General features: G+C 42.6%; 2 protein-coding genes across 3 annotated transcripts in view; one reads left to right on the top strand and one right to left on the bottom strand.

Moving 5' to 3' along the window:
• Positions 1–20,217, top strand: part of LOC109923726 (PH and SEC7 domain-containing protein 3-like) — a 595,836-nt gene that overhangs the window by 122,326 nt on the left and 453,293 nt on the right. The gene's annotated exons all lie outside the window — the stretch shown is intronic.
• The window catches only part of sh2d4a (SH2 domain containing 4A), a 39,742-nt gene continuing 29,534 nt past the window's right edge, over positions 10,010–20,217 (bottom strand). For both annotated transcript variants that reach the window (XM_048597420.1, XM_048597415.1), the window contains exons 7-10: positions 18,749–18,950; positions 14,701–14,831; positions 13,444–13,664; positions 10,010–10,605 (exon numbers count right to left, since the gene is read on the bottom strand). In XM_048597420.1, the coding sequence (XP_048453377.1) occupies positions 10,465–10,605; positions 13,444–13,664; positions 14,701–14,831; positions 18,749–18,950 (695 nt within the window). In that variant the 3' untranslated portion in view covers positions 10,010–10,464. The remainder of the gene's footprint in view (positions 10,606–13,443; positions 13,665–14,700; positions 14,832–18,748; positions 18,951–20,217) is intronic.

Here is a 20,217-nt window from a genome sequence, read left to right on the forward strand (position 1 = left end):
GTGTGTGTGTGTAGTATGTGTGTATATGCATGTGTGTGTGTAGTATGTGTGTATATGCGTGTGTGTGTGTGTAGTATGTGTGTATATGCGTGTGTGTGTGTAGTATGTGTGTATATGCGTGTGTGTGTGTGTAGTATGTGTGTATATGCGTGTGTGTGTGTGTAGTATGTGTGTATATGCGTGTGTGTGTGTAGTGTGTGTGTGTAGTATGCGTGTGTATGCGTATGTGTGTATATGCGTGTGTGTGCGTACGTATGTGTGTGTGTGTACGTGTGTGTGTGTACGTATGTGTGTGTACGTGTGTGTGTGTACGTATGTGTGTGTGTGTGCGTGTGTGTGTGTGCGTATGTGTGTGTGTGTGCGTGTGTGTGTACGTGTGTGTGTGTACGTATGTGTGTGTGTGTGCGTGTGTGTGTGTGTGTACGTATGTGTGTGTGTGTGCGTATGTGTGTGTGTGTGCATGTGTGTGTGTGCGCGCATATGTGTGTGTGCGCGCATATGTGTGTGTGTGCATATGTGTGCGTGTGCATATGTGTGCGTGTGTGCATATGTGTACGTGTGTGTGTGTGTGCGTGTGCGTGCATGTCCGCGTGTGTGTGTGTGCATGTGTGTGTGTGCGTGTGCGTGCATGTCCGCGTGTGTGTGTGTGCATATGTGTGTGTGCGCGCGCGCATGTGTGCATGTGCGTGTGTGTATATGTGTGTGTGCGTGTGTGTGTGCACGCGTGCGTGTGTGTGGTGGCTTCACTGGGGTCAGCCTGGCCTCAGACATTCTTAGTAGATATGGAAACTGTGAACAGCTTTGGGCCCCTTATCTAAGGAAAGATATACTGACATTGGAGGCAGTCCACAGAAGGTTCACAAGATTTATACATGGATATATGGAGGCACTGTCTCACAGGGAGAGATTGAGTAGGTTGGGATCGTATTCATTGGAACTGAAGAAGAATGAGAGCTGATCTTATTAAAACGTATAATGTTCTTAGGGGACTTGACAGGGTGGATGTTAAACGTCTATTTCCCCTTGTGGAAGAGTCTATGACCAGAATCTCAGAATGAGAGGTTGTGCATTTAAGAGAGAAGTGATGAGGAACTTCTTCTCTCAGAGGGAAGTGCAGCTGTGGAATTATTTACTGCAAAGCACTGTTGAGGCTGGGTGGTTAAGTATGCTCAAGCCGGAGATGAACAGATTTGTAATCGGTAAGGCAGTCAAGAGTTATAGGGAAAGAAAACAGGAAACGGGAGTCAAGTGTTATTAGCCACAATTTCACCGAATGGTAGAGCAGACTCGATGGGCTGAATAGCCTACTTCTGTTCCTATGTCATATGGTCTTACCAGTAGTGATGAGAGGGGGCCCCTAAGTGGGCATTTAGGTATCTTAAGAATGAGCAGGCCACACAGCAGGTAAAATACCAGCAGAACTGAATTGGCAAAGAGCAGCGAGGCAGTGTCCATGCCATCTAATTTTATATCTACCTTGCCAGGCTGGCAGGCTCCCAGGATTGGGGCAAAAGACTCTTGCCTTCTTATCCCTCCCACCGCCTCCTCACTCCCTCACCATATTTTGTTGTATGTACCAAACCGCAGAAAAGCTGTATTGAACTTCAAGGAGCTACAATCCACGCTCAGCAGATAGATGCTAAGGTGTTAAATACTGGGGATGGGCTGCACAAACAGGTTGTGAATCCCTTTGAGCTCTTTGATAAGATTGATATGTAATGTAATGGGAGAAGGCATTTAAAATAGTAACAGAATTAGATTGGGTAATTACAAATAAATTATTCCTTGTCGTAGGGGTGTATAGGACAAGGGTGCACAAACTCAGAAATAGAGCTAAGCCATTTTCGACGGAAAGCTGGGAGCACTTTCCCACACGCAGGGCAGTGGAGATCTGAAAATCTCTTTCCTAAAAAGCTGACGACGACACTGTAGGTCACCTGAAATTTTCAGGATTGATGGATTTTCGTTAGGCAACATTGCCGAGGGATGGGAGTTATATTATTCATTGCGGTTGTTGACTTGCTCGCCGAGCTAGTAAGTTTGTTTGCAAATGTTTCGTCACCGTGCTAGGTAACATCATCAGTGCGCCTCCGGTGAAATGGTTTGCTGGGGCGGGTGGCATCACTTCCAGGTTTGTTTCTTAGCGGTTGGTGTGTGGGGTCCAGCTCTACATATTTGTTAATGGAGTTCCAGTTTGAGTGCTAGGCCTCCAGGCATTCTCGTGCATGTCTTTGCTTGGCTCATCCTAGGATGGCTATGTTGTCCCTCTTTGTCCATGTGTATTGAAATGAATGCTGGTTGATCATGTCTCTTAGTAGCTCGTTAGTGTTCGTGAATCCTAATGGCTCGTTTCCTTCCGGTTTGCCCTATGTAATGTTTTTGGCTGTCTTTGCATGGTATCTCATAAATAACATTGGTTATGTTAGTTGTGGTGGTCGGATCCTTTATTCTTGTCAGTAGCTGGTGTAGTGTAGCTGTCAGTTTATGGGCTACTACTATGATTCCTAGGGATGGAGTAATCTGGTGGTCATTTTCCGATATGTCCTTAATATATGGTAGGGTGACTAGTGTCCCTGGACATGTTGTTTCTTCCTGTTGCGTTGGTATCAACAGACTATGCTTTTTGGGTAACCATTGTTTCTAAAGACGTTGTATAGGTGTTCTTCCTCAGCTTTGCGTAGCTCCGGGGTACTGCAGTGTGTTGCAGCTCACTTGAGCAGTGTTTTGATGCAGCTCCGTTTGTGGGTTTTGGGATGATTCTAATTCGAGTTGCGTACCTGATCTGTATGGGTGGCCTTCCTGTGTACGCTGGTCTGGAGCTCGCTGTTGGCCATACGTTCAACCAGTACGTCCAGGAAGGGAAATCAGTTGTTGTTCTGCTCTTCCCCGGTGAATTTTATGCCGGTCAGAATACTGTTTATCAGTAGATGGGTTTCTTCCAGTTTAGCGTGTTTGATCATCCCAAAGGTGTAATCCACATAGTGGATGGTGGGAAGTGCTGTCCATTCCAGTCTTTGCATTACGGCCTCCCTTAGTAATCTTGCTATCGGTGATCTGGAACTGGAAGAAACCCATCTACTCCAATAACATCCTCACCAGCATAAAATTCACCAGGGAAGAGGAGAACAAAAAACAGATTTCCCTTCCTGGACGTACTGGTTGAACGTATGGCCAACAGCAAGCTCCAGGCCAGCATACACAGGAAAGCCACCCATATGGATCAGGTATTCAACTACAATAGCAATCATCCCAATACCCACAAATGGAGCTGCATCAAAACACTGTTCAAGCGAGCTGCAGCACCCTGGAGCTACACAAAGCCGGGGATGAACACCTATACAGCATCTTTAGAAACAATGGTTACCCAAAAAGCGTAGTCCATCGATACCAACACAACAGACCTCAACAGGAAAGCACAACACTTCCAGAGACACTAGTCACCCTACCATACACAAAGGACATATCTGAAATGACCACCAGATTACTCCGTCCTTAGGAATCATTGTAGCCCATAAACTGACAGCTACACTAAACAGCTACTGACGAGAATAAAGGATCCAACAACCACAACTAACAGAACCAACGTTATTTATAAGATACCATGCGAAGTCAGCCAAAAACATTACATAGGCAAACTGCAAAGAAATGAGCCATTAGGATTCACGAACACTAACTAGCTACTAAGAGACATGACCAACTATCACTCATTTCAATACACATGGACAAAGATGGACACCAATTCGACTGGGACAACGTAGCCATCCTAGGACGAACCAAGCAAAGACACGCACGAGAATTCCTGGAGGCCTAGAACTCAAATGGAACTCCATTAACAAACATGTAGAGCTGGACCCCATATACCAAACACTGAGAAACAAACCCGGAAATGATGCCACCCACCCCAGCAAACGGAGACACATAAATAGCAAGTGGGACAGAACACCGAGGCTTTACCGGAGGTGCACTGATGATGTTACCTAGCATGGTGATGAAACGTTTGGAAACAAACTTACCAGCTCGGCGAGCAAGTCAACAACCCGTGCTACAAATCTTCTCAAAAACCTTGTACGTTATTGAATGTTGAAACTGGCTCAAAGGACTGAATGGCTAAAAGTATCATGCTCTACAAGGGAGTTTTCATTAATATTTATACTTCTCTGCCCTTGATATTTTGATAGGCTCTAAAATTAATCGAACTATCTCATTTTCTATTCGAGTGGGACATGTTGCAAAACTTTGTTTCAGTTTGATTGTGAAATGTTTGAACATGTGTTCTTCCAGGTGGTTTTGACTTGGACATAAAAGGTTGGGGTGGTGAGGATGTTCACCTGTATCGCAAATACCTGCACAGCGACCTGATAGTGATTCGGACGCCAGTCCGTGGACTCTTCCACCTTTGGCATGAGAAGCGTTGTGTGGATGAGCTGACCCCTGAGCAGTACCGCATGTGCATGCAGTCAAAAGCCATGAACGAGGCCTCCCATGCCCAGCTGGGAATGCTGGTCTTCAGGCACGAGATTGAAGCTCACCTCCGTAAACAGCGACACAAGACCAGCGTGAAGAAAACATAAGAGCAGCCCCAAGCTGCATTTCCTTTAGCACTGGGGGGACCTGACGCTGATAGCCAGGCAACCCGGAAACAAATAGTTTTCAAGTTGTGTCCTGCAATGTGAAACGCCTCCATTCCATTGTCGTTTGCTGTTCTCCTTCAACCTAAGTGAAAGTCAAGCACACGCTACCAGTTAGATTTACGGTTTGGAACGGCTACAGCTTCAGGGTCAGTCAGAGGTTAATTAAGATAAATTCCGTTGCTCAGAGAGAGACATGAACGTGGATGCTGGCCCCTTGGGTCACTGACACTGCAGTGTGCACATGTGTATAGTACTTAAATATTCTCATTAAAAGGATGGCTTCATTTTGTCAAGGACTTGCTTTGAAGAAACGATCAACAGTTCATGGCTCGAAGTGGTCACTTAGGTCAATTGTAAATCTTACGGTAAGTATGGAGGAAGAAGCCTATTTAGCTTGTTCTAGCTAATTCTTCCAACAACATCCTGTTTTTTAGTCCCCAGCCATTATACTCTGTTCACTCCATCAGTTGATCATCTTAAATTGACCTTTTTGCCTGCAATCCCCCAAGGCTATTTCGTGATTTAATGTACCATTTTCTATTATGTTTGTTATCTTGTAACTCTATAAGATTGCCTGCAGTGACCTCCCTTCAAGCCTGAAGAGTGCAAGTTTTGGAAAGATTGCTTTCTAACTCAGTCCTCTGACAATGGGGAAATTAGCCTCAAAGCTCTGGTCTGCATTGCCTTCAGCAAAATGCACTTTTCCCTGTGACTCAGCAAAACTGATCCAGACGTAATGTCAAGGTGCAGTCTGACCAGCGCACTGTCAAACAGCTTACTTTATAAAGCACCTTATGATAGTCTCTGAATGGCCCAAAGGTTTTTTTTTTGGATGGATGACAATTTGCTGTGAAGTAGCTGGTTAAGGAGGAAAAATGACAGCTGTTTTTCTGCCGTACAAACCTTTGCAGCCAGTTGAACGATATCTTTTTCCCTTCAAAGATCTGTTGAAGGACTTGCTTCAAAATATGCTGTGCAGCTTTGTCAGCAGAGTTGTTTACCACTTGTACAGTGATCAGTCCCGTTAAATGTTCGTGACGATTCCTCACTGCTTTACATGTCCATTTTGACCCACCACTCATGAAGCATTTGTATTGCATTTCCTTCACGCCTATGTGCAATATTCCATGCGGAGGTTAATCAGCTACCTGCTGTATCTAGCCCCTTGAGCAGGTCTCTGTCTCCTTAGGTAAAAGCAGAGGGACTGTTTTGACCTGCTTCCTCACAAACGTGGCAGCAACGTATCCAAGTGTTGAGCTTAAACCAAAAGCAAAAGGATCATCAGATGGCCAACAGATTCCAGGAGAGCAAAGCCTGCTCCCAAAGATGTAGCTGACAGCTTTGCTTCTGTAAAACTGTTCTCGCTAATACTGGACACACAGGGGCCTTTCCCAGTCTGAATATTCCACGTGAATTAATGACTCAAGCTGTTGCAATTGCACTTTTGTTTGTTTGCTTTCTGACTTTTGGCAGCCTGCTGTGTAGAAAGTGGAAACCTTACTGAAAAAATAAAATCATTGTACAGTTTAGTGAGGTCATGTATGAACAATATGGTAATGAACTGTGCGCATTGCTGTGTTAAAGCTCTCAGTTGATATAATGGTCTTTTCCTGCAAACTTTGTTTTAACAGCCGCTGAACTAACAGGTTCCATTACAAATTACATTTCACAAGCACCTTTCATTCTTCTACAACCAGGTTGAGCAGGAAATAGATTAGGAAAACCCCGAGGAATGTACCGTATCATTTGTTTCATTTCTACTCAAATCATGAAACTCACTATAGTGTTGAACCATTGCATTGCAGTCATCCATTTATTTCAAGTCACAGTAGTTTGTTCAGAGGCGAAACAACTGTCAGCTATTTCTGATCTCTGTTGTAACCGTCCAAAGGCAGGTAGAAATTACAGATATCTAGAAGAGAGTTTGTTTTTTGTTTTGTTTTGTTTGGGCTATGGACTCTGGCAATCTCCTAGTTGTTTTTGCAGGAAAGGTTAGCTAGCAGGTTCCATAAAGGTAAGTTATGTCCAACCCGGTGTTATGGGACCTGAATCTGCTGGTATTGACATGACCCATGCACCTTGACATTTGAAGTGGGTGGATTTCATGGCTGAGATGCTGCAGAAGAAAACTTGGTGAATGCACACAAGAGTTGGCTTCAAGCAGCAAAGCAAACCAAGATTAAAACAGAATTTGAGCTTGAGTCTTTGAAGTTAGAACAGCAAACGTCTGGAAAGTCATATCAAATATTAGAAAGAAAAAGTAACAGTTAATTCTAGAGACTTCCAGCATTTTCATTTCCTTTTACACATTTGAAGGTATTGCTGAGAACTGCAAGCATTTGGTTAACCAATACCTGGCAGGAGCTTTGGTCTCCCAGCAGCTTTAGAAATGCAGAGAGATGATTTGGGTTTTGGCAGGCAATCGATCAGAAGTCACAATACCCCCAGTAACGTGGAGATCACATCTCCAACAGCACCAATCGCAAATAAATTCGGTTCAAAATTTTCAGGAAAGATTGCCTTGAGAGAAATCGCTCCTTAAGAACAAATGTATATTAGATAATACGTGTGTTTGTACTTATTCTCAGGAGAATATGGGTTAGGGTAGAATACACACAAAAATTAAGCTACCAAAGGCTGCATGATTGAAACCAGATCTCATTAAAACTAGTTTGCACTTTACAATTGTAATCTCAATGTTGGTGTAAATGGGCATCTGATTTCTTAAATGACAGTGTCACTGGTTACATCCATGACCTCCCGGTGAAGGGTAGGTTTACTACCTGTTCCATCGAGACTCTTATAGCCACAAATGCTCCAGCTAAGTAGGCCCAATGACAGTGCATTTCCTAAGCTGTGGCTCACAAAACAGGACCCAAGTAGACGCTAAGCTTTTTGTGTTTCCTCGAGAATGACGTACTTGATGGTATGAGTGGGTGAGGGCAAAGGAGGAAGGAAAAAACAAACCTTTCCTCCTCTGGCAACAGTGGAATCTGATAAACTTGATACATCCAGGGTATTTTTTTTTAAAATATAGGTATGTTACAGTAATTTTATAAAATACCTTGGACCTAACATGTTAATTAAAATCTATGCAGTATTTGTACAGTCATCTGTTGATTTCAGGTTTGTGAAGTGCTGTTGAACTTCTTTATAAAGAGCTTCAGTGTTAAACAAATGTTTACATTAACTGGATTTAAAAGTTGCTCAAACCAGAGGCTGGGCATTCTCAACTTAAACAATGTACCTAGATTCCACGCTATTGATCAAATGAGTCACTGCTGACTTGTGGTCCACTGCTTTATGGGTATGAATTACACATTCCTATCCTGTTGTACACTTCAACTCAATACTGATTCATTTACTCTTCTAGGGAGCAGGCGGCCATTTGGCCTTTACACACATGCTGGTTCTTTGAACAATTTGTCAAATTAGTCTCCCTTCCTTGTTCTGTCCCCATAACCCAATGCTAAACCGATTCCCTTCTGAAAGTTACTATTGAATCAGTTTCCATCACCTTTTCAGTCAGTAATCCAGATCATAGATTGCTGTACAAGAAAATCTCATCTCCTGTAGTATTTTTCCTTCCTCTGGCTGCAGATGTACAAAGTGGAAAAAGCACACACTTGCATCTATTTCCTTAGCTCATGTTTCCTGGAACAAGTCACTAGATTGAAGCCAGAAGCTATAGTTCAAGAACACCCTACCAAGTGAGTCACTCACTCTTACTGCCACTAAGTGTTTTGGAAAGATTTGCTGGTTGATACATGTTTCACATTGACTACATCTTCCATAGTTGCCATGTCCCTGACAGGACTGTAACCCATTATCCCTGGATCTTTTGTTAATTACTTTTAATCTTAATCTGTCTAGTTACTGGCCCTCCTGCCATTAAGAATCAGTTCTCTCCCTCTACTCAAAATCCTTCCTAGTTCGCACTGATTTTGTAATACATTTGCAGCCTAAAGAATAGTGTGCAAAATTTGAGGCTCAGACCGGGTAACTTGATACACAAAAACTTTCCTTCAGTTTGGCCACTGGCGTGATGAAGCTTGGTACAAAATTAAATGGACCAGAGAACTGAAGTTTGCCCAGCCCTATTGAAATACATTGCTGAAGAGTTTCCTTGTATCCTTTGCTGTTCTGTAGATTTCAATGCATTTACTTTTTACAATGATAATTTAAGTTCACTGTAAAATACTGTACAGTAACTGAATTCAGGTAAGCTAAAGTTGTGCTGTTTAGAGTGTTTTGTATAAATGCTGAACAATGAACAAGTTTCACAATAAACATAACCCTGTCTCTACATTGCAGTGTGCTTTTTAACTACTGGAGGGGCCATTGTGATTCAAGGTAACATTTCCTCCTCCTCCCACTTCCACAACCTCCTTTCCAGGTTGGAGAGCAGCATGCACCTTAAAAGTGCCCCTCCCCATTTTGTCAGCTACCTATTTTCCAATTTCCACATCAACCCAGACAGGAAAGCAAAGCAGAATCGTGTTTCTGATAAATCGCTGGCTCAGTAACGTAAGGGGCACAACTGAATTTTTTTTCCCCTCATAATATGAGAAAAGAAGAATACAGTTCTAGTGTTTGGGGAGATGGGGCTAGATGGCAACCAGCAAAATACCCTCAGCTGTGGAAGACACCACAGCAGGTGGTGCAGAGAGTCATAGTCTTACAGATGTTGAGCACAGAAACAGCCCCTTCGGTCCAATGTGTCCATGCTGAACAGATATCCTAAATTAATCTAGTCCCATTTGCCAGCCTTTGGCCCAAACCCTTCCTATTCACGTACCCATCCAAATGCCTTTTAAATGTTGTAATCGTACCAGCCTCCACCAATTTCTCTGGCAGCTCATTCCATACACAGACCACCCTCTGCATGAACAAGTTGCCCTTCAGGTCCCTTTTAAATCTTCTCCCTCTCACCTTAATCCTGTGCCCTCTAGTTTTGGACTCCCCCCACCCCAGGGAAAATACCTTGTCTATTTACCCTATCCATGCCCCCTCATGATTTTATAAACCTCTAAGGTTACCCCTCAGCCTCCAGGGAGAATAGCCCCAGCCTATTCAGTCTCTCCCTGTAGCTCAAACACTCCAACCCTGACAATGTTCTTGTACATCTTTTCTGAACCCTTCCAAGTTTCACAACATCCTCCCTATAGCAGGGAGGCCAGAAATGCACACAGTATTCTGAAACAGGGTGCTGTCGTACTTTCTTGGTTCTCTGCTAGCTGTCCAGTTTCCTGCTGTCCCCAGACTCTTATTTTCTCCAGGCCCCTGGTAAAGATAGACAGACTCTGTAGCAAGAAGCAGATATCATCTCACAGACAACAGTTATACTCATCAGAAAACAGATACTTACACAGACATGGCTCTTTTCATGTCCTTTATTTTGTAAAATCATTTGAATGTCACAGTTTATCTTGGCAGTTGTATGAAAATACATTTCTTCCACTACATATTGATTAATTGTTAATATAGTAAGAGAATGGAACATTACAGATCAGCTTTACACTATATCCAGTATATATTAGTAAAATAAATGGACTTGATATAGTTTATAGACTTTGCACACTACCCAAAAAAAGGATTTCTACCCTACAATATACAAAAATGTACCATAAAACTTAGTTAACAAATGCTGTGTCCCTTCAAAGCAAAATAGTAACAGCTAAGACCCTAATGCAAATTAATTTGTTCTTGAATAATTGGGTCATGAATACTGTTCCACTTTGGATGCAATCAATATTCTTCTTGCATAGTGATTACTTCTCAAAAGAAGTATAATTTCTTTGCTGGGGCTTAAGTTACCTTGCTCGACTGTCCACTAAAGTGAACATTTTGAAGGAAGAGTACAATGGATGTTTGGAGAGACACAGTTGAAGAGATGAGCATAGTCTGGAGGATCTCGGCACTGGCCACATGCTTCAAGTAAAAGCTCAGCACCTGCTAATGTGATCGGCTCCTCCTGTCAACAGGAAGGCTAAAGTTTAGAAAACAGAGCAGTGTATATATTGTCCACATGAGGATAGTGTTTAGTAAATCAAACATACAAAGTACACACCTCTAAAATATGGAGTAGGCTTGTTATTTCTTCACATCTTTCAAATCACTTATGGTTGCTTTGATTTGGAAAATTCCTGATGTTTCCCCAATGCATTCTAAACTGCAGACACTGAGAAAGGCATCAAACCCAAACTAGCGATAAACTAGTGTGATCAACATACTGGTTGTGTCTGGAGAACAGCATGTTGCCATAATCATATCTCTACATTTGTTACAAAATACAGTTAGGTGGCTGGAACAAAAGGAAACTGAATTTAGGATACAGAGTCTGTAGGCTGGACTACATAATCTCCCCAGTGGTAGGTTTGAAGGTATAGGGCAATGTAAAATTCCATAGGCACACTGTTCACCTGCCTGTGTGCTATTATATGGACAATGAATCACTACAAAGTGGGAATAGGTCATTCGGCCCATCGAGTCCAAACTGACCCTCCGAAGAGAATTCCACCTAGACTTATCCCCCTACCATATCCCTGTAACTCTACATTACCTAATGCTAATCCACCTAGCCCACACATCCCTGGACAGCAAGGGCAACTGTAGCATAGCTAATCCACCTAACCTGCATATCTTTGGCCTGTGGCAGGAAACCAGGGCATCAGGAAGAAACTCACACAGACACGGGGAGGAGGTCTGTGTGGAGTTTGTACATAGTTGCCATAGCGTGGAATTGAACCCAGTTCTCTGGCACCGAAAGGCAGCAGTGCTAACCACTAAGCCATCATGCTTCTCCAATGCTGACATAAAACATCTCATGCCACCAATTTAAATAAGTAGGGTGGAAAATGGGGAGAAGTTAACCATCTGGGGTACAAGGTGACTAGGAAAGCCACTGGAAGTGGGTAACGTGGCCCAAGCATAGGAAGATATTGACGAGGAGATCAAACTCTGGACTGTTGAAGAAAAAAAAAGTGACAGCTGAGTATGGCCTTTCAAAATAAAACTGGAAGGAGGAAATAGAGAGAGGAAATGTGCATGCCACAGGATATAGGGAAGACTGATAAAGGGATGGGGTTGGAAGGAGAGGGGGAATTGGAGCAAGGGCAGATGACAACCAGACCATGTCCTCCGCTGTCAAAAAACTCTACACAGGAGGGGATAATAGGCAGAGCTGGTTGAGATTACACTGCCTAGGCAAGGGTAAAATATTAGTCTTCTCTTCTAACCCATCAAATTACAAAACAATCTCCCCAGTAGGGATCTTGAAATTGTATCTCAGCTCCCAGCTGGGATTTCGCTTTGCTTTACTCGTCATGGTGACTGTCAGATTAATGCTAATCTACACCAGATGGGCTTCAACCACCTCTGTGGGACCTGTTAAACCTGTTAAACAATGGAGAACTCCAGTCAAATTTCACCTCACGTACTGAGTGAAGTAATTCTTGACTGACTTTGGTTGTAACATGTAATTAAGTGCTCTCTGAAAGGAAACTTGAAGCAAGGTACTAAAACTACAGAGAGGACAATTTTTTGTCACACTTTGACCAGCTATAATGATCTTTACTGCAAGGAATTGACCCAGATATTCCATGGACAAATTCTGCTTCTAGCTGTCTGCAATTGAATGTTTACTCACAGCTTCACTGACATTGAGAATTTTCAACGTAGCTGTTTGAGTGGAGGTTGGCTGATGAGTCACTGGCAACAGATTCAACCTCAGTCATACATCAGGGAATTTCAAAGAAAACTTGTATTTTTTTTGCCACATGTGCAAAAATACCGTAGAGACACAATGCAGCTAAGCTTCTTGGATGGGCATCATTAATGATCTCTCCAGAATAGGGATCTCCTGGTTCCCCCTCCACCCTAAAATTTAGCTCACAGGATTACCACTTTTTTTGAAATCAGTAACTTCCGACACGTTACTGTGTAGGAGTCACTAGACTTTTCAGCGAGTCACGTTGAAACAAGTGCCAATTGCAAAAATGAGTGGCATCTCCTGCCAAAAGCATTTTGCTATGGAGGAGGCTGGGGCAAAGAACACATCTAGTGAACGTCAAGACCTCCCTTAGCTGAAGATAAGCAGGCTGACCTCTCGGCGCCATCACAGTGGAGTTCAAGATCCTACCTTTAATTCTCACAATCAGTAGCAATACTCACTGGGCAGAGGCCCTTGACCAACTTATCACCACCTTCCTCAGCTGACCCTGCCTCACCTGGGATAGACTAGACACCGAGTAGCAGAGACCCCACCCACCCTCACTTGAAGATCATATTTACCCACTGAACCAGCATGCAGGAATGAGCAGCTTACTCAAGAAGAATCCCTCAAGTGACTTGAGTGCAGAACTTTCCAAAGCATGGCTATCAGTCTCCCACTGGGGCCACAAGCTGAATTTTTGCCATCGTGAATTTGGAGGCACAACAGGTTGCCATGGAGCTCTGACAGAGGTCCAACGGCTGTGAGTACCCTCTAAATTATCCATTTAAAAAAAAAGTGGAGCAGTCCAACCGACAAACCCGAGGGGACCAATTCCTGCTCTAAAAAGTCCAGTGGAAAAGCTTTGTTGGGAGAACCCTGCATTTGAGTAACACCCTGATGTCTCAGCTCTCTGCCCACCACCACTGCCACAGCAACAGGGCTGTGTTTTACCAACCCATCCTCCATGTCACTGCTCTCACGGCTTGGATGGATGACTCCTAGAGTCCAGGGTCACAGCAACTTTTAAATTGGGAGTCATGATGGGGGAAAGACAATAGGAGGAAAAACATTTGAGAAGGACTTTTACTTGTTGTTTACCTTGTGATACTGCACCAAGTCTGCTAGCGTGGCATGCTGCAACTGGTCCACCCCAAAGAAGGTGTAGGAGTCTTTCGAAGAGTCAATTAGGAAGTGTTTGAACCCATCGCTGCTTCGATAAGACAGGCAATAACCGATTATACGCTCACTGACTCTGATTAAAAACGCACCAGCTCCCTTTTTTCCTAGAAGCTCCTCAGTCTCTTGCCTGGTGATAACTCCTGCAAATAAATCCCACAATCAGCGAAAATAAAGCAGCAATACCTTGGCTACTTTAGCCTTGGGGACACTGATTCATGGCAGAAATAGAAAAAAAAAAGGGATTGATTTCAAAGCACATTAAAAAAGTTAATTATTACAGGAATAGAAACATAGGTGTGACAAACTACTATCAGTGAGCCAGGTTAAGGCAATGGTTTTAAAAAAGAAAAAAGAAATTTAAAATCAATTTGGAGAAACAATTTCCAGTGTTAGGAAGGCCTGTAACCAGATGACAAAGTTTTAAGAGGACAGGTTAGGAAAATTTCATTTGTGTAGTTTATTTATGCAGCAAGTTATAAATATTTTCTAATCGAAAGGTTCGGAGATATTGCAACACGCCTCCAGAGCAAGTGGAACTTAAACCTGGGTCTGCTGGCCCAGAGGTAGGGGCGCTACCACTGCCCCACAAGATCCCAGTGAGTTGTAGTCCAGAATGCACAGCCCAAAAGATGTGCATCAGAATCTGCCTTTCAAAAGGAATTAGATAGATACTTGATAAGGAATAACGTGCAGAGTGACAAGGAAAGAGCAGGGAAATGGAAATAATTGGAGTGTTTCTTCAGAAGAGCCAGTAAAGCCACGATGGGCTGAATGGCACACACTTTGATGATTTAAGTGGAAATCACTCTCTTAGCAAGATAAGTAGAATTATTCCAACCAAAAAAGATTAAGATGGTTGCTGAATAAGTTACTATGAAAAGCTCCTGAAGAAAGTAGCAACTGAGAAAAAAGGAAAGAAAGAGAGAGAAATAAAGCCAACTGTCGGACTTCTAACTCCATCCCACTGAAAGAACAAACCATGAACTAAACATGGTATCCGATGCCAAAACTGGATATGCTAGTTGAGCGCTCTTACAGAAGTGTGTGTAGGAGTTGAGATGGCAGGGGAGTAAGGATAACTGCCAGGACAGGAAAGTAGGATAGAAACACAAAACACACAAAAAAGTAATAGTTGCCACAGTTATATAGTACCAAACTATTTAACCAACAGCTTACCGTGAAACCAGGGTGCTATGACGTCACTGTCCCTCTCATAACCTGCTCTGAGTGGGATCTGTTGCTCTCTGAACCATCTGATGATTCTCTCATGGCTGTTTTCACTTGATTTCTGGGTTCGTGCATCTCTTCTGTGGCAGTAATGGAAAGAATAAACAATGCCATTAATTCTGTTGTGACTACACTCCGAAAGCATTTCATTGAGGTTTCATAAGGCCTTACATGAATTTGTCTTTCCTCCGTTCATTTTTTGATACACGTTTGAAGTGATACAATTGATGTTTTGACTTGGTGCTTTTCCAATGGCCAGGATTGCAAAGAATGTACACCACTAACAGGTAATTCCACCTAACCAACACTCTCTTCATCTACAAAGACAGGACATTTTCATTCATCGTTCTCAGATTTAAAAAAGTTTCAGTTAGCAGTTTTTGTGTATCAGAGGGGTGCTGGCATAATGGTAAGGTTGCTGGACTCCTAATCTGGAACCCCATGCTCTACTATTCCGGTGACGTAAGTTCAAGTCTCAGCTAAGCAGATGGCAAAATTTGAATTGAGTAAGAATATGGAAGGGAAAACTGGTCTAAAAGATGACTATGTTGTTTAAAAAAAAACCCAGATTAGGGAATGTCAATTAGGGAAGGAAATCTGCTATCCTTACCTGGTCTGGCTTACATGTGACTCCAGACCCAGCACAATGTAATTGACTCATTGGTAATTAGGCAATAAAAACGTTGGCCCAACCAGTAATGCCCACATTCATAGAATGACTTTATTTTAAAAAAAAATGCACTATCTAACCGAGCAGTCAATGCATATACCCTGATTAATTATGTGATGAGTACATAAATAGGAAGAGTTTAACAGGGATAAGGGCCAAGTGCTGGCAAACGAGACTAGATTAATTTCGGATATCTGGTCGGCATGGACAAGTTGGACCAAAGGGTCTGTTTCCGTTCTGTACATCTGACTCTATGACTGTCACAACAGAAGCGACAAATACTGCTGACAATCACCTTTCCCTAATCTCTGCTGGTCTCCACAAGATACTGCACTTGTTAACTCAGCTGAAAAACTAAAAGTTGGTATGAAAACTCCATGTTCTTAAATTAATTGGCTAAGACTTACTAGGAGAAGCTTTCTTATAGAATCATACAGCATGGAAACAGACCCTTCGGTCCAACTAGTCCATGACAAACAATCCCAAACTGAACTCGTCCCACCTGCCTGTACTGGCCCATATCCCTTCAAACCTTTCCTATTCATGTACTGATAGGGCACTTCAAAACAAAACTGACATCCAGAAAGCATCAGAGGACCCTTTCTGAAGAAGGGTCTAGGCCTGAAACGTCAGCCTTCCTGATCCCCTGATGCTGCTTGGCCTGCTGTGTTCATCCAGCTCTACACCTTGTTATCTCAGATTCTCCAGCATCTGCAGTTCCTGCTATCTCTGACATCCAGAAATACATGACTCCAAAATAACAAACAGAGATTGGAATTCAAATGTTGCTGCCACAGTTATAAATCAATCGTTTTGCAACAGATTTTCACAGGATACAGACATCATTAGCAAGGCCAGTGTTTGTCACTCATCCTTCATTGAGAAGGTGGTGACCAGCTGCTTCCTTAATCCAATTCAGACCATGAGGTGTTAGTATGCCCTCAGGTGAGGGTGTGTTGGGAAGGGAATTCCAGGATTTTAATGCTGTGAAAGCAAAGGAATGGCAATATAGTTCCTGAGAGCTCACCGATAGGCAAGAAATTTAACCCAACCAGCATAATCCCATGGAGACATTGTCCCTTTTCCGAAACATTTTGCAAATATTATCAACGTCTTAAGAATACAGCTTCACTTTCTATTTTAAAACACAAATCAAGTTCAACAGACATTTTTCACAATTTTCTGATAAATAAATTGAACACACTGTATTGTGGTTCCATTGCAACGGTACAATGAGGTGTCTGTTGCAATTGACAGGGGTACTCTTCCATACGTCAGCAATCAAGCTCAATCTAAAGGAGCAGAGGTCGCAGAATCGCTGCCCGAGAATGGGTCAAGAACTTGAGCAGTCAGAATTCCCCATTCCTCCAGCTCGCTTAGTAAATTTGGGATGGAAATTTCAACCCTTTTCCACCACTGTGGTCTGCTCAATCCTGCTTTTAGAGGCTTATTTGCTAGAGTAAAAAAAGCAGAAAACTATTGAAAAGTTCAGTCTTACACTGGTTTGGGCAGTAGAACACCCCACCCCCTTGTCCAACAAAATGAAATAAATAAATAAATAAATAAAAAATCAGGGATGCTGTTTGCAATTTATGCACAGATAAAGCTTTGGTCAAATGGCTGCCCTCATGCATTGCAGCAATTAAGGGAAAACATGCCCTAAAGCCCTCCAAATGTGAGGCATCTACCAGCCAAAACAGGGCTGTGAAGTTTGAGGGCGTAACTGCTTGCTTCATATATTTTGCCGTTTCTCTTATTGCTCCCTGACACACATCTGTACTGTTTGCTGCAAATTGGTGATTATTCATTGGCCTTTCCGAGATTTTCAAACATACCTAAACACGCACTGCATTCCTTTCCACTGAACACATGGCTGCTTATCTTCACCTACCAAGCAAACAGCCCTGGAGTGCAAACACTCAGTGTACGGCCCCTGCCAACCTGTTCAAAGTGCAAAAGCAACACTTAGGCTTTATCTGGGCACAAGACCTTCAGAAGGTGTCCACAAATAGACTAAGCTTTGTTTGGAAAGCTGATGACGTGAAATAGTCACCAGGGCTGCCACACACTTCTTGACTATGAATGTGTGTCTGATATGGATGGCTATATTTGCATGTGCACACACACACACACAGGCACAGAGCAGCCCAAAGTCACTCTGACATGTTTTCAATTATCTAATTTCAGGGAGGGGCAGCTTGGTTAAGTTGCAGAAGCAAGTCTCTCAGCTATTCACCTAAAGAGAAAATCGGGGGCAGCGGGGGGTGGGGAGGTGGTGAGGTGGTGAGGTCGTGGTGGTCACACAAATCTCTGTGGATGATTTTAACCTAATTCACCAAGCATGTACAGCCCCATCCATCCCAAAATCCTAAATCGTTCACCCATGCTTTGAATATGGATTCAGTTTAAGGTCTGGTCCATTTGTCTCTCCATTGCAACTCAAATTCCACCACCTCCAAACTCCTAGGTTCTCTTTACATGCAGAAATTTTAACTGATTTTGTAGAGACTGAACCTGCACTGTACAGGTGTAATTTTAAAATCTCGGCCTTGTTTTTAAATCATAGCTTCGGGCCAGGTTGGGCATTCCCTTTGATCTCCTCCAGTGGCACCTCCCACTTTGATTATTTTGGGCATACTGAAAATTGCACAATCACTCCACTAGCAACCTTCCCTGCAGTTGCACGAGCTCTCAAGTCCTCAGATTCCCTCCCTAAACCATCCATTTTTCTTTCCTACTCTAAGAAAAGGCACTCCTTAAAAAACATACATCTTTGTGACCAAATTTTTGGTCACCTCAATGTCATTCTGCTCGCCTCAGCCCTAACCTTTATTCGAAAACAGCTGTGATGTGGATTAAGATGTTTTAGTAATGTTACTGTATAATCTGCCATGCTTATGTAAGTTTCTGTTGACTCCTAAGAATTCATGATCAAGAATGGTTCACTGTTATACTGCTGTATGTTACAGTAACCCTGCCAAGAGGAAGTGATCACCACTAACCTTGACCTACCCATACTAGGCATCCACAAAAAAGCTTCTTTGTATTGAGAATATTTTAAGAGCACTTCTGCGGGGGGGAAACCAAAAAGTTATTGGACCAACAGACGCATTCCTGTTTTTACTTTTCTGAATCACCACAGGATTAGAAGGTTGTATGAAGATGAATCCACCACTGTCATCCTTCCAAATATTACCAGTATTGCACAAATTAAACATCCTACCAATTCAGTTGGGAACAACATGACTTGGGGTGTGTGTATCAAAAGCGCCATTTGCGATCAATATTTGCTACAAATCAAACTCCATAGTTTCGTAAGCCGCTCACCTCACATTGCACTCCTTTTGATTGATTGCATTTTTATGTAGGGGGACGGGAGGCCTCACTGGAGGTTGAGTATTTTGGAAATTCTGTGTCATTGCAGACACTTTTCCCCTCTCAATCGCCTTCAGAGAATGGCGTTTGTAGTCAGCCCGTGCCTGCTTCGCTATTGACCTCCGCCTTTCATCGGCTGCCTTGGATTTCCTTACTGCCAAAGAAAGTGCATTAAACACAAGGCTGGATTAGGATGGTTCGCATAGTACTCTGACGATCTGTTGCTGTAAATGCAATCACATTTCATGATTTTTGTTTAAATATCAATGAAACTCTTTCCACATGTCAAAACAAAAACAACACTGGTACGTGTGAACCTTTGAATATCAAGAGTTACGGTATGCTAAGACCAAACCACGAGCAACCAGAAGTCCTACACCATAATCAAATTTTTAAAATAACTGGTTACATAATTTAACCCTTCATTACTTTTAACAGAAAAATTTGAGATACTTAACTGTTTGTGTACTTTAAAAAAGTGCAAAGAAAGCTGAAAATTAAACCATGCAATGGCTTTACCCAAGTCTTTTCCTCCTCAAAAATCCAGATTTAATTCAAAGCAAGAATAGAGAATTGTGGTTTTGGCTATTTTTCAAAAAAAAAACACAAAAGGTATTTGGGAGCATACAACAGCTTATTCAAGCAAAAAAACTAGAGAAACTCAGCAGGTCTGGCAGCATCTGTGCAGAATCATAGTTGACATGTTAAGTCCAGTATGGCACTCTTTCAGAATCGGTTCTGTTCTGAAGGGTCATGTTGGACTTGACATTAACTCTCTCTCTCCAGAGAAGACGCCAGGCCTCGGAGATAGCAAGAACTGCAGGTGCTGGAGTCAGAGTCAATACAATGTGGAACTGCAGGAACACAGCAGGTCAGGCAGCAGAGGAGCAGGAAAGTCAACGTTTCAGGCATGGACCCTTCATCAGGACTCCGCTTGATGATGCCAGACCTGCTGAGTTTCTCCAGCTTTTCTATACTAGTTTTAGATTTCCAGAATCCACAGTATTTCGCTTTGATCCAAATGCACATTCGCAGGTTACATCCTGGCTGTTTTGTAGATACAGCTACTTCACTTAAGTGTCAAAGTGAACTCAAATGACCAAGTCTTGATTTAGATGTTTAAAGGCAGTTCCTATAGTTCAAATCACATTTGCTGATGCCCTGCGCATGTCACAAAGTGTTTTAGAGCTAATGAAGTATATTGAAAAATGTATCTATTTGTACATGAGGACCCACAGACACAAAAACCAGCAAGTAAAGGTTTCAGTGATGTGGGTGGAAGAATAAATATTGGGCAGAGCAAGGTCCTGTTCTTTGAATAATGCCCTAAAACCACCCAAAGTAGCAAACAAGGCCTCAGTTTTCATGTCTCATCTGAAATATGGCACCTCTGACACTGCAGCACTCCATCAGTACTACAA

Source organism: Rhincodon typus, chromosome 1 (assembly GCF_021869965.1).
Source record: "Rhincodon typus isolate 14 chromosome 1, sRhiTyp1.1, whole genome shotgun sequence".
Taxonomy (NCBI): Eukaryota; Metazoa; Chordata; class Chondrichthyes; order Orectolobiformes; family Rhincodontidae; genus Rhincodon; species Rhincodon typus.